At 44.2% G+C, this 14,275-nt stretch overlaps 1 protein-coding gene and 1 pseudogene across 2 annotated transcripts in view; both read left to right on the top strand.

Annotated features, from left to right (window-relative positions):
- LOC311243737 (putative glutamate receptor) overlaps positions 1–9,949 on the top strand; it is a 41,232-nt gene extending 31,283 nt beyond the window's left edge. The window contains exons 5-8 of the mRNA XM_084333076.1: positions 5,070–5,287; positions 5,961–6,180; positions 7,555–7,805; positions 9,486–9,949. Coding sequence (XP_084189202.1) covers positions 5,070–5,287; positions 5,961–6,180; positions 7,555–7,805; positions 9,486–9,578 — 782 coding nt within the window. The 3' untranslated portion in view covers positions 9,579–9,949. The remainder of the gene's footprint in view (positions 1–5,069; positions 5,288–5,960; positions 6,181–7,554; positions 7,806–9,485) is intronic.
- Positions 9,950–11,571: 1,622 nt separating this feature from the next.
- Positions 11,572–13,845, top strand: LOC311244053 (coiled-coil domain-containing protein 92-like; annotated as a pseudogene). The gene is made up of 2 exons: positions 11,572–11,653; positions 13,191–13,845. The product of its transcript is annotated as a coiled-coil domain-containing protein 92-like (transcript).
- The last annotated feature ends 430 nt before the right edge of the window (positions 13,846–14,275 follow it).

The following is a 14,275-nucleotide window of genomic DNA, read 5'->3' on the forward strand; positions in this document are numbered from 1 at the left end:
TATGGGGACGATGTCCTCCGATTGCCTAATAAATTGGGCCAAAGGTTCGAAGGAAAGCGCGAACAGTCCCGGGCTCAGAGGGCAACCCTGTCTAGAAGATCTGGAGACTGGAAAGAGTGTGGAACAGTTTTTGCCTGTCAGTATCATCGCAGACGGCGAGGCATACAGGACTTTAATCATATGAATAAAACTCTTTCCAAGACCCATGACCTCAAGTACCTTCCACAGGTATGACCACTCAAGTCTGTCAAACGCCTTCATGGCATCCAAAGACAGAACTGTGGATGGAGTTGTATTGTCTTTACTGTTATCGATTACATGCAACAGCCTCCTAAGATTATCTGCAGCCAGACGCCTCGGGATAAAACCAGTTTGATCGCAGTGTACCAATACAGACATAAATCTCTGCAGGCGACGGGCCAGCACCTTGGCAAACACCTTTAAATCGGCCCCGAGAAGACTCAAGGGTCTATAGCTACCACAATCATTGGGATCTTTGTCCTTCTTGAGAAGTAAAGAAATCAACGCCATATTGACATCTCTTGAGAACTCCCCTTGTTCGATAGCGTAATTGATCATATCGAGCATCAATGGACCCAGTTGGTCCCAGAAAGCTAAATACACTTCGGGTGGAATACCATCCCAGCCTGGTGCCTTACCCCTCTGCATTTCAACAATCGTCTCCCTCAATTCTACGAGAGTAATCGGTCTCCCCAGTTCCTTGGCCTCTTCCTCAGAAATGTGGGGTATCTCAAGCCCGCCAATGAACGATTCAAATTTAGAGTCATCAAGATTACCCTCTGAGCTATATAACTGTGAGTAAAACTCTTTAAAAGTGTCATTGATCTTTTTAGAATCAGTAGTGACTGCACCCTGGCTCGTCCTAATCGAGGGGATATCCGAGAAATGATCATTTGAGCGTATTTTCATTGCCAATAGATGGCTAGGTCTGGAGCCGTGAAAATAGTAATTTTGTCTTGTCCTATGTATCAAGAACTCAGACTGTTGTTTAAGTATGGAGTTTATTTCTTTTTTGACTATCTTACGTTGTGTGTTTAGTCGTTCATTATAGTTAGTTTGCAAGGATGCGTATAGGTCCGCATATAATGATTCCAGTCCTTCTAGCTTTTTTGACCGGGATTTTTGCAAATTGGAGGCAAATAGTGTGACATGACCCCTGATAAATCCTTTCAATGCGTTCCACAGGACCCTAGGGTCTTCTACTGTGCCAACGTTGCTCTGCAAAAATTCAGCTAGTTTACTCCTGAACTCAGAACAGAAGTCATCGTTCTTTAGCAAGGTCGAATTAAAACGCCATCTGGGAGCTCTTGCGGAGAGCCTGCCAAAGGTTGCCGTAAGGAAAATCCCCTTGTGGTCTGAGAGAGCCAAGGGAACCAATGAGACATCGAAACTATCAAACATATTAGGGGACGCGAATGTATAGTCAATTCGAGAGAAGCTTTTGTGTCTGGCTGACAGGTGAGAGTAATCTTTGAGGGTGGGGTTGCATAAGCGCCAAAGGTCTGTGAGCCCCGTGTCTTTCGCCCACATCCTAAGGGCCTTAGAGGCCCGTTTTTGGTCGCTCGTTTCAGAGGGCCCGGACCTATCCATCTCCGCATCCCAGCACGCATTAACGCTGAATCAAATGTGTTAGGAGCATACAATGCTATTATAGCCATCTTCCTATGCAAGAATTCAACTTTTGCTATAGTAATCCTTCCCTCCGTGTCCGACCATACATCCAAGATTTTGATATCAAGGTTACGTCTTGTAACTATGACTACTCCTTTCGTCTTATCATCGGCTGAGGATGAGGAGATAACGTGATATTGCCGATTTGCCAGTCTTGACACGTCACCTACCAATAAATGCGTCTCACTAAGGAGAGCAAGGTCAATATTTCTCCTCTTCAATAGCCAAAGGACACTGGCACGCTTGTGTGGGGCGTTAAGCCCTCCTGCGTTCCAAATTAAAATATTCAATTTAGCCATGGTCGAGCTTGTATAAATGCGTAGAGAACATACCAGTGCAGCCAGGCTGAGTACAGAGGTGCTGATCCCGGCGGGCCCGGATGGTCAATCCCAGGAGTTCAGAGGAGGAACAATTACACACATATAAGACAACAGTACATAAAACACATAAAAATACCACCCCAGCTACAACCCCCCCTCCTTCTACTCTAAACCCTAACCCCCCCCGTCCTATTATAAGGCCCCCTATACCCACTCTCCAATCCCCACCCTATGCCCCATCCACTGAGGATGGTCATCTTCCTATCACTTCCCACTAGAGACATGGATCAATAAGACGCTCCCCACTCCAACCCCCCTCTAGATAAACCCCTGAGTAAACCCCCACTAGTCCAATAAACACAAATAATAATAAAAATAAAATTCAATAAAGATATCGGTCGAAACCCACCTGAGCCCTGGCCCCAACATGAGACAACCATAATGGTAAAAATAGCCATTATTAAATAATAACTCCACATCAACCTGCAGCCAACTATTTCCGAATCTGCGCTTCAACGTCGCATTGTTATAGCCTAAAAGGGTATAGGAAAATTCAAAACAAACTTAAATTAAAGCATCCCAGCCGATAGTCTAAGGCAGGATCGGGTCACAGGTTAATTGTGCAAAATTGTGTGAACAATGTCAATTAAACAATGACAAAAAAAAGGAAGGGAAAAAAAAGGGTTATGGTCAAAGTGCACCCCTTTAGCTGTCCCTCTGATCAGGCACAACGGCTGAAATGACATAACCTATGTAAGAATAGAATTAAACACATTCATTAATTAATCAATCCGGGGATGGTAATAAGCAACACCTGACACCACCTGTTATCATACATTGTTTCAATAAAGATATCGGTCGGAGCAGTTAGTCCAAGGTAGGATCGAATCACAGTTAAATTGCTCACTCAAATGCCATTAAAACAGCGACAATAATTATTATATAATTACTCAGCATCAACCCTGTAACCATCTACCTTGGAGTCTGCATATTAATGTCGCAACGTTATAGCATAAATGGATCACGGAAAATTCAAAACAAAATTAAGGCAATTCAGCAGTTAGTCCAAGGTAGAATCGGATCACATTTAAATCGCGCATACAGATGACATAAAAACAGCGACAATAAGAAAGAAAAAAGAAAGGAAAAGAGGGTCATGGCTAAAGTGCAGGCCATATAACCATATAGCCATGAAGTGCAAGCCATACCCGACCCAACCTGTTATCATATATTGTATATGCATATTCAACCGACCTTGGCTTCTACTATGGATCCCAAAGCTCAAAACAACCTGGATATAAAAATAAAAGCATACCAGAAGTTAGTTAGGGATTCGATCACTCTTGAATTGTGCAAACCAATGTCCCTTTGAACAGCAACAGCAACCAAAATACGTAACCATTAACGGGTCTCGAATGTCTCAGCGCAGACTATAGACGAAGCCTGCTGGCTAGCCCGAGGCTAGCGCGTAAGCTAGTGATGAATCCGGATAGCACGTTAGCCTATTATGTACATTGTTCAGCTAGCTCGTTAGCTTCCAAAGAGGCGATACACAAGTATGACCATGAGGTCAGCTTTAGCAAGTAACAGAAGTCATTGGGAAGCCCCGCTAGTTGGATGGGCATTGGGCAGTTAGCATGTCTGGGCATGACAGCAAGTATTTGTGAATAGTCGGCCTAATCAATGTATATAGGCCCAAACCGCCAAGTCACTCACCCGCCATAGATATCAAGCAACGGACTCGGGTATCTCCGCGAGATATTCCTTCGCTTTAGCCAACGACCAAAACAAACGCTGACCACCGACCTTCTCCAACACAGATAATTTCGCGGGAGCGAATAACGTGGGCCTCAGGCCTAGTTTCCATAGCTTAGTCAGGACCACCTTGTATTCGCCTCTCTGTGCTTGAACCTCCGGTGTAAAGTCTTCGAAAATGGCCACTTTGTGATCGCCAAGCCTCAGATTACCCCTTCTGGCACGAGCCGACCGCATGATGAGTTCCCTCTGCTGAAGCCTGTTCAGCTTGACGATGATGGGCCTCGGCTCTTTGTTCACACCAGGAGTGGACCTGCCCGCTCTGTAGGCCGACTCAGAGATAGGAGGCGAAGGGAGGACGTCCGTCCCTAGTATTTTCTGCAGCAGTTCGGGCACGGTCTCAGAGAGACGGCCTTCACCGCTGGTCTCCGGTACTCCAACAATCCTGACGTTGTGGCGTCTATCCCGGGACTGCATCTCCTCCATTGCCGACTGTAGTTTGTTGACTTCAGCCTGCCTAGCCAGCAGGGCGGATTCGAGACCCGCCATCTTCTCGCACTGTAATGATACCTCCGTCGTTAGCGTGGCTAGTTCGTTAGCATTAGCCGAGGAGACAGCGTGCATCGTCTCCATCTTGTCTGTCAGCGGTACTACCGCCAGCCGTATTTCTTCTGATATCTCACGACGGAGGCTGACACAGAAATCCGCCAACACTTTCTTCTGTGCTTCAGCGATGCGTGTCTCAGAGTCTGCGTGTAGCTTGGTCATGACCAAGAGCACAGCTTCGCTTAACTCCCCGACAACGGGCGACGGTGCTGCCAGGCCCGGCGGTGATGGTTTGCTGGTTGGGGCAGTCATGGCTCTGGTCTCCACCCCCGTCATCGTCAAAGTCGATGAATGTATACTAAACACGACGACCTAGCAAACAGATAAAAAACAAATAAAAATAAAATAAAGACTAATGGGGAGAAACGTATATTCAGCACGGTAGAAGGGAGCTCATGTGAAACACGTCTACTCCATGATCGCTCCCTGCAATGTGCCGTGTGTGTCATATATGTTATGATGAATTGAAAATGGGGGACCCTGATGTAAACAAGACGAAAGTCTTTCTCTAGTCTGCACCCCCTTAAACAATTGTATGTATTGAGCTGTACTGTACTGTACCCGTTCTGCAATCTGTTAATAAACTTTTCAATCAATCAATCAATCAATCAATCAATCAATCAATCAATCAATCAATCAATCAATCAATCAATCAATCAATCAATCAATCAATCAATCGTTTGTTCCCTCCCCCAGGTGCTGGTCCTCACCCTAAAGCCCTGTCTGGACGCTTCATCACTGCCATCTGGTGGGTGTTTGCGGTACTTCTTCTGGCCTGCTACTTTGCCAACTTCAACTCCATGTTGCATGCTGACACCAAGCATGTCTCCATCCAGAGCTTTGATGATCTCTCCAAACAGGATGTCATAGATTATGGGACAGTTGAAGGTGGCGCCTCAATGGCTTTCTTCAAGGTACTGTACATAGGTCATTGTTAGGATATAAGTAGGGGTGGGGAAAACATTTATACAGCAGTATATCACAATATGTTGCATTCCAATAGTATATCAATACAGTGGTGCCAAATATCAATATTAATAAATTAATAAAATACTTTATTTCTTCTTGACAATCTCATTTTACTGCAATAAAAATTATTGGAATGAGGTGAACAAACTGAAAACGTTATCTTTTTAGATAAAAACAGATTATGTATTTTTATTGCAGATGACAAAGTTTTCCATTTGCAGTTGAAAAAAGCTAATAAATCGCAATATTGTGATATTACAAAATTATAATATTGTATCTTTGGGCCCCTGGTGATTCCCACCCCTAATATGTAGTCATCCTAGTTACCACAAACTATTTTGTTCTGTACATATTAAAAATTGTCACTATAGGCTTAAATCAATAGTTTGTAGATATATGTATTGTATTGTGTGTGATTGTTAGTTGATCTGTAAGCTATTATTTTAAGCAAATACTTTAATAATTTTAAGCTTTTTCTAATGGCCTTTATTTAGTGTGGTGGTACAAGAAAAGGGACATCCAACTTCGAAATAAATAAATGAAAAATCTAAAACTGTGACTAAGGATTTTGTATTATTTCCAGATTCAAGATGTGTTTTATTTGTTCCCCCATTCCAGAATTCTAAAATCGCTGTCTACCAACGTATTTACGACCAAATGGAGCGCAGGCAGAGCTACGTGGCTAGCATGGAGGAGGGGATCCGCCGTACCTTGGAAGGGAACTTTGCCTTCATTGGCGAGGCTGTGTCCCTGGAACTGGTTGTTGGCCGCCATTGCGAACTGACCCGCTCCCCTGACGAGATCGCGCAAAGGGGCTACAGTATCGCAGCACCTCTGGGTGAGTAGCTAGGGGCGTGCAAGGCTGGGTACAAGGGTGTCTGTGGTTCACAAATGAAGTCCTTGAAAGGTTTCCAGGGGATCGTTAAATCTCACTATCTTTCACAGGAAATTAGCAGAATGAGAGAGTGTATGAGAAAAATACAGTATAGTCAAGCAGGTAAGACCCCTGCCTCTGGAACCACATGTACTTAATGCACTACTGGCCTGGGATCTGCTCCTACTAGAACCTACTCTCCCTGTGTGTCCTCTGAGGCCTTTCACACCGGCCGGGCTCCGTCACACTACGTTCGGGAACCAGCTCCGGCACGGAGCCCGGCCGGTGTGAAAGGCCTATAGGTGCAGTTCCACTGACTCCAGCCAAGTGAAGTCTACATTTCCAATGTAGAGGAGCGTATGCAGCCACAAGGTATGCACAAGGTATGGCATACGCTCCTCTACATTGGAAATTACTTGGCTGTAAGAGGTGGAACTGCACCATTAGCCTTCCTACTATCTACAGTAAGTAAAGGACAACATGCCAAAGGAGGTGGACTGCCCAACGTCCATTAAAAATTACATCATAGGTTTCACCCTCTCTCCACTGTTATCTCCACACCATATGGACAGTTGTGGAAATCTGGACAAAATATAACAACAAAGGTCTTCTCAGATGGGGCTCCCTGGCTTTTATACCTTTTGGGTCTTTCTCTCTCTCTCTCTCTCACACACACACGCACACACACACACGCACACACACACACACACACACACACACACACACACACACACACACACACACACACACACACACACACACACACACACACACACACACACACACACACACACACACACACACACACACACACACACACACACGCTCACTTGTCTTTCACAACCCCTTCCTCCCTATGTTGGGTTGGTGGTTCGAATCCCGCTCAAGCCCATGTCCATCCCACTGCCGTTGTGTCCTTGGGCAAGACACTTAACCTACTTGCCTCGTATGAATGTGTATGCATGTGAATGAATGTTGGTGGTGGTCGGAGGGGCCGTAGGCGATGATTATTCGTCACGCTTCCGTGAGTCTGCCTCAGGGCAGCTCTGGCTGCAATTGTAGCTTACCACCACCGGTATGACTGTGTATGAACAAATAATGGACTCTGTAAGCGCTCTGGGGTCACTGGGGTGTCATGAAGAGTGTTACAGTATATAAATCCAATCCATTATTATTATTATTATTATTATTATTATTATTATTATTATTATTATTATTATTATTATTATTATTATTATTATTATTATTATTATTATTATTATTATTATTATTATTATTATTATTATTATTATTATTATTATTATTATTATTATTATTATTATTATGTTCTACCACCAGGTTTCCCCATGATGAAGAACCTGACAGTGGCCATCCTACAACTGAGCGAGTCCGGTGAGCTGACCTACCTGAGGAATAAGTGGTGGCCCCACAGCTGCAAGGAGGCCGACGGGGCCCAGTCCTCCATGGCCATGCAGGCCCACAGCTTGCGGGGCCTCTTCCTCCTCCTGGGTCTGGGACTTGTCCTGGGGCTCCTGCTGGCACTGCTGGAGCTTGTGTCTAAGGCGCGCAGCCAGGCCAAGGAACACAAGGTATTGAGGGGAACTGCTCTACCGACCACAATACAACCTCTCTCACCCGAACCCCTCGGGAACGGACGTCATTCGTTAGACTGAAATGTTCGTATCGTAGAAATATGTGTGAAAATATATGCGGAAGCTCTTCTGAAATGTTTAATTCGATAAAGTACACTGCAAAGTTGTTTCCAAGTGCAATATGAGGCAGCGGTGGCCTAAAGGTTAGAGAAGCAGCCTCGTGACCAGATGGTCGCTGGTTCGATCCCCTGCACTGGCAGAAGACATATGGGCGGGGAAGTGAATGAATAACGCTCTCCTGTCCCTCAATACCAACAGCAGAAGTGCCTTTGAGCAAGGCACTTAACGGCTTCTGCGCCAAGAACGAGTTTACTCGTTTTTATGATCGTTATTTCCTTTATTCGCTATTGCCATTCATAATTCATCCAGCAAGGCGCTGGGAGACTCTGGACTCTGTCTGATATTGCAACGGCTCAGTGGATTTCGGGCGATGTTGCACCCACTCTAAACCGGATGGTGCGTTCTGTGCATCGGTGAAAATGTTCCGGGCAGAGCTCTCTTGTTATGTGGATCCAGACAAACACTCTAGTGCATTGGATTGCTTTCGAGATGCAAGAATCAATATGCTTTCGGAATTTATTGCATCGTACAAACGGAAAACGGATCTAGCAGATGGAAATCAAATAATTGGAATATTTTTTCTCCAGACTCATCGGCCACAGGTAAGAGGAATCTACCGTTAATTCCAGCTCGATTGTCCATTTATTTCATTGCAATCAATCTGATCAACGTATGATGTCGTACTAAAGAAAGCCGTTACTGACAATCAAGGAATCATAAACGACCCCCCCCCCCCCCCCCTTTCCTTCACGCATGATGGAGCATAATGTATACCGATCATATGCATTTGAATATTTTTATGTAGCGTGTATAGGGACGAAACGCCAATCGGTTATGTATAATATGCGTCGGGGCCTATAACTCGCGTTCTAGGAATTACTGCAGACCAGTCTAAAAACGTACTTATATTCACGACGGTATTAACACGGCAATGTATGAATGGAAAAATATAACGTTCCCACATCCACAACGATAGATACCCGATGTTGAATGGGCCATAGTAACGTCGATATAGCTATAATATTTAAAAAGTTATAGCCCTGCAAAGAAGGTGAGCGACTCCATAGGCTTACAGCGCTGGCAGTGAGCGCTATAAGATGGTCAAACTGCGTGGCAGACATTGTGTTAATCCCCAAATGCTACAGTGTCAGACTGTGGTTGTACTGGGCAACTCCTAGGTGTGAATGTGTAGAACTGTGTGCATTGCAAAACTTTTTTTCAATGCAACAGCAAGGCGAGTTCACACACTTACTGTCTTCTCCAGAATCTAATGCACAGCGGCAAGTGTAAGTGTTAGCCAACTAGCAACACTCCCAGAGTTTTAATCCAGGCTAGCCGCTATGCATCCGCTTCTATTCATTGTGCTAAACTAGGCTAGCTTGCAGCGGGATAGCTTTCTACTGAACGTATAGAGAGGAAATTGGTATCTATCTTCTTATCTGACTCTGGAGAAGACGGTAAGCACATTTCCCATAATGTTGGCATGTTCCTTTAAACAAGGTTCTACGGTATATTAATTTCATGACAAGGTCTCATCTAATTTCTGTTCCTTTGCAGAAATCGTGCTGCTCCGTGTTGACGACAGAGCTGAGCCGCCGCTTGGGCGGTGGACGAGGAAACACAGACCAAGAAACCTCAGGCAAAGATTAAAGGAAATGTTTACCGACTAGCTTATAATCACATAGTGTCAATAGGAGACGATACAATGTATCCTCTGTGTGAATAATTTAAGTCTGGTTTCTATAGGTAATCTTTGCTTTATTAGTAAAAAAAAAAAATTAAATACGAAAAAAAGAAGAAGAAATACAGTCTTGTTTTATAGCCATAGCTTACCTTTTCATGTGTGAACATGTATTTTAAAGAAAAATGTGTGGTTCACATCACAGTAAAGGGGGTCCTAGAGGATTCATAATCAAACTCAAATTACAGTAATGATCTAACATCTGACATCATCTTTGACATGCCGCTCAAGGCTTCTTGACACAGGAGAAGCCAAGCTGCCTTAGTAGTTTGTCACTGACCAGTTTGATTGCATGGTCCAACGATGGAATGAGACGTTGCTTTACAGGCTGTGGTTGTGTGAGTTTCTCAGACTTCAATGTGGGGTTTGCCTGCTGTAAACAGATTGGGAACTGCTACAGTGAAGGTTGATAACCTCATAGAACACTTTGGCTCTTATTAGTATTTCTTCTTCTAGTCACTGCAGCCTACATGAAACAGCATGAGACCAACAGAGCTTTGGCTTCAAACTGCAAACATTGACATTGACTACTAATCCTCTCACATGTATTTATAGCAATGCATTTTGTAGCATGTCGTCAGATATCGACTGCCCCCCCTCCCATCCCCCTTGTGTTGAATTCCCTATGTACTAATTGAAATGTGATGCTTCTTGTTGTGTTTTTTCTAATGCCGTTGTTACACATTAACCATTCTGTCTCCCAAATAAATGCTTTGATGTCCCAATGTTCTCTTGTCTCAAATATCAGTTCTACTTTGAGCCCATAATACAGGCATTCTCACATTATATATATATTTTTAACTGCAGCCAAATATCACCTTTTATGAACAGTCCTGAATGTGGTGCTATAGCAGCAGCCTTAAATCTTACATTTATGTATGTAAGTAATAGTAATCAGTAATCTTCTGAGATTGTCCAGTTTTCATAGCTGGTGCCTATGGTCAATTGTGAAGTTCATCACTGTTTCTGTTATCACAGTTTTCCCCCCAAAATGTACGAAACTAACTAAACCCTATAGGTTGTACAGATTTTGTCTAGAGATGATACAGTACAAAGATCCCCACACAGCATTCACATACCTCCATAGTCGGAACCTGTAAAGGGACTTTAATTTGGACAAAAGAAATGCATGAAAACAATTCTCAAGTTTTTGACAGTTTTCTTTTCTCTCTGTCCTGATCTGAAGCATTATTTGCATAAACACCCACATGTTGCCACATTAATTGTCTGGACTTGATGTGGGTATAGAAAGCTATCTGGCTGCAAGCTAGAATAGTTTAGCACAAATTAATGGTAGCGGATACAGACCAGCTAGCCTGGCTGTTAGCCAAAAATACCTCTCCCGGAGTTTTAAGCTAGGCCAGTGGTCCGTATCCACTTCCATTAATTTGTGCTAAGCTAGGCTAGCTTGCAGCCGGATAGCTTTCTACTGAATGTACAGAGAGGAAATTGGACTTGTCTAACTCTGGGGAAAACGGCAATGTCCCATAATGTTGCTACTATCCTTTAAGTTTGCAGAAATTGTTCCTGTTCTGTTCATGCTTAACACATTGGGTGCCACGGCCCCTTTTCGGTCCCCATCTATTCACTGCCACGCTTTAAAAAAGATAGTAGTCCGTCACCTTGTTTGTAGAGCTATAACTATATTCTATATTCTAGCTATGGATACAATACTATGGTCATTTGACAGTGACTTTCTTTCGGTCAAGATGCAAAAAAGAGAGAATTTTTCCATGCATACATTCACCCGTTAGCCTATACCGTGGTGAATATAAGTATGTTTTTAGATCGGTCTGGGGTAATTCCCGAAATGCTGAGGAATATAGCCTTATGCGTGTATTATACTATAACCATTGCCGTTTCTTGCCTGGACCCGCTATTATTCTCAAATCAAATCTACAGATGAAGCCAGGATTAGTCCTGGAACCACTGTTTGGGGACCGTTTGGGCAACAATGACCAGCGGGGGCGCTCGAATACAGCTGGTGTGACAACGTGCCGAGGTGCATGCTTTCTGTTCATTCAGGAAGAGCTCCGCCCTCGACAAAGTGAGAGAGAGAGAGAGGCAGAGAGAGAATGAGAGCGAATGGACTAAATCCACTGTGTTCTGACCACATGTTTTGGCTAAAATACATAGTATTGTATTGTATGTATAGTATTGTATCATGCCTCGTTTTATAAAATGTCCTTTGGGCGCAAGCGTGTTTTTTATAATTTTTTTAAGTCGCCGCTTTTATTATGAAATTCGTGGCTCTGTGCCTCACTTGTGTTCAACTTGACCGACCACTGCCCGTGTCTGAGACCATACCATTTGCATCGATTCCCTGGCCGTGCAGACGACCAAGATATTCGCCAGAAGTGGATTAAGAATACCAACCGAAAGGACTTTGTTCCAACTAAAAACAGCACGGTAGGTTTTGTCAGTTGACAATCACACATAGGCAAATGTTAGCATACAGCTGCCTAGTTAATAAAGTTTTCAATCGATCAATCACTAGCTAGCTAGCTAACGTTACTAAACAATATATTGATTGATTGAAAACTTTAACAGATTGCAGAATGGGTACAATACAGACCAGAGAAAGACTTTTGTCTTGTTTACCTCAGGGTCCCCCATTTTAAATTCATTGATTGATTGATTGAAAAGTTTATTAACAGATTGCAGAATGGGTACAGTACAGTACAGCTCAATACATACAATTGTTAAGGGGATGCAGACCAGAGAAAGACTTTCGTCTTGTTTACATCAGGGTCCCCAGACATTTATAAAATACACAACATACAGATATACACTACTGTTACATCCAGACATTTATGACATACAGGATATACAGACAACTCTGTCTATATATATAGACAGTTTCTAAAAGAGAATATATACATTTGAGGGGGAGGAAACTGTACATTGAACTGACTGCAAACAGGTAGGAATACAGCCAGCCAGTCACAATCAAAACCACAGGCCAGAGAGAGACAATCACAGGCCAGAAAGTGGTACTGTTGGCCAGACAAGGTTAAAATCTTCCTCCGTTTAAACAAACAGGACTCACAACAGAGCAGAAAACTGTCTTGAGCCTGTAAACATCTCTATTGTTAAACCTACATGTATGGGATCCAAGCCTGCTTGATTAATAACAAACACATCTTTCTATAATGTTGTGATAGAGCCTGCACAAGTATTATCTGTTCCAAGGTGATGGAGCCTAAGGTAGTAAAGATGTAAAGAGTCTGCGGACAGTGTCTGGTTTTAATGTACTAATGGACTGATGGTCTGATGGTCAGGGGATGTGTGTGTGTGTGTGTGTGTGTGCACGTGTGTGCATGCATCTGTATCGATGTCTTTCCCATTCATTGTGTTTATGTTTGTGTACTTGTGCATGTGTGATTGTGTGTGTGTGTGTACTTATGTGCTCCAGCTCCTATCATATGTATTGTACTAATAATAGTGTTTACGTTCCATGTGTCCATATCTGGCTTTATCATAATGCATGGTACTAACAGTGTGATACTGTGTGTGTGCAGACAGCAGCGAGGCCCGCTGCCAAGAGCTGCAGAGGAGGTGCGAGGAGCTGGAGGCTCAGCTGAAGGAGAAGGAGGAGGAGAACACGGAGCTGCTGCGGGACCTGGAGCAGAAGAACGCCATGATCTCGGTCCTGGAGAGCAGCATCAAGGAGCGGGAAAAGAAGTCAGCCCGGTCTGCTTCTACAAGCCCACCCCTCCCCCCGCCAAGGACAGGCAGCCCGAGACCCCCCGCCACCGCATGAAGAAGAGCCTGTCCCAATCTTTCCACCCGGAGCTCACGGAGGTCTACCGGCTGGGTTCAGATGGGAGGCGCCTGGTTCTCCGGGAGGTGGTGGATGCCATGCCTGACCCCACCCCCTTCCTGCAGGCGGGCAGAGAGACACTCGAGCCTCAGGTCCTGCAAGAGCGGCCTGCGCTTATCCCCCCTATAGCTTCCGAGTGCTCCTCCGTCTCTCTCCTGAGCACCCTTTCCAGCCCCCACCACAGCCCCGCAAGGGACCGCCAGTATCGGGTACACGTGGGCGTGGCGCACAGGATCCCACACGGCACCCCTCCCCTGGTCCCTCCCCAAGCAGAGCTGGAGACGCTGGCTGTGGACCAGGTGAACAGGGATAAGGTGGTTAGGAAGCGCTCAGGGGCAGACAGAACTGTTTAACACACTGCAAGGGCAGGAAGGAGGCTCACCCACTGTGTTACCTGCTTTTTATACAACACTGCAATTAAATACAACAAAAAGGAAGGGAAAAATCACATCTGAGTAGTGATTAGCACTATTACTCAGTAGTACTAATTTATATATTTTACACAGAGTTTAATCACCTGTTCATTGTATATCACTATTGCACTTTACTGTTACATTTGCACTCTGGTTGGATGTCAAACTTCTTTAGGTTTTGTGTTGGAGGACATGGCTGAAGACTCTGGCAGGAGCACTCATTCAAGGGTACTACGACTAAGCACTTCAAAGGCGCTAAAAACAAGATTACAAACATCACAAAACAAACTGGTCAGACTTCTACTTGACCTTACCCCTAGAACCCACCTCACCCCTGCCCACTTTGACAACCTAGGATGGCTTAGAGTAG

This window comes from Notolepis coatsorum (genome assembly GCF_963971535.1).
Source record: "Notolepis coatsorum genome assembly, chromosome: 17".
Taxonomy (NCBI): domain Eukaryota; kingdom Metazoa; phylum Chordata; class Actinopteri; order Aulopiformes; family Paralepididae; genus Notolepis; species Notolepis coatsorum.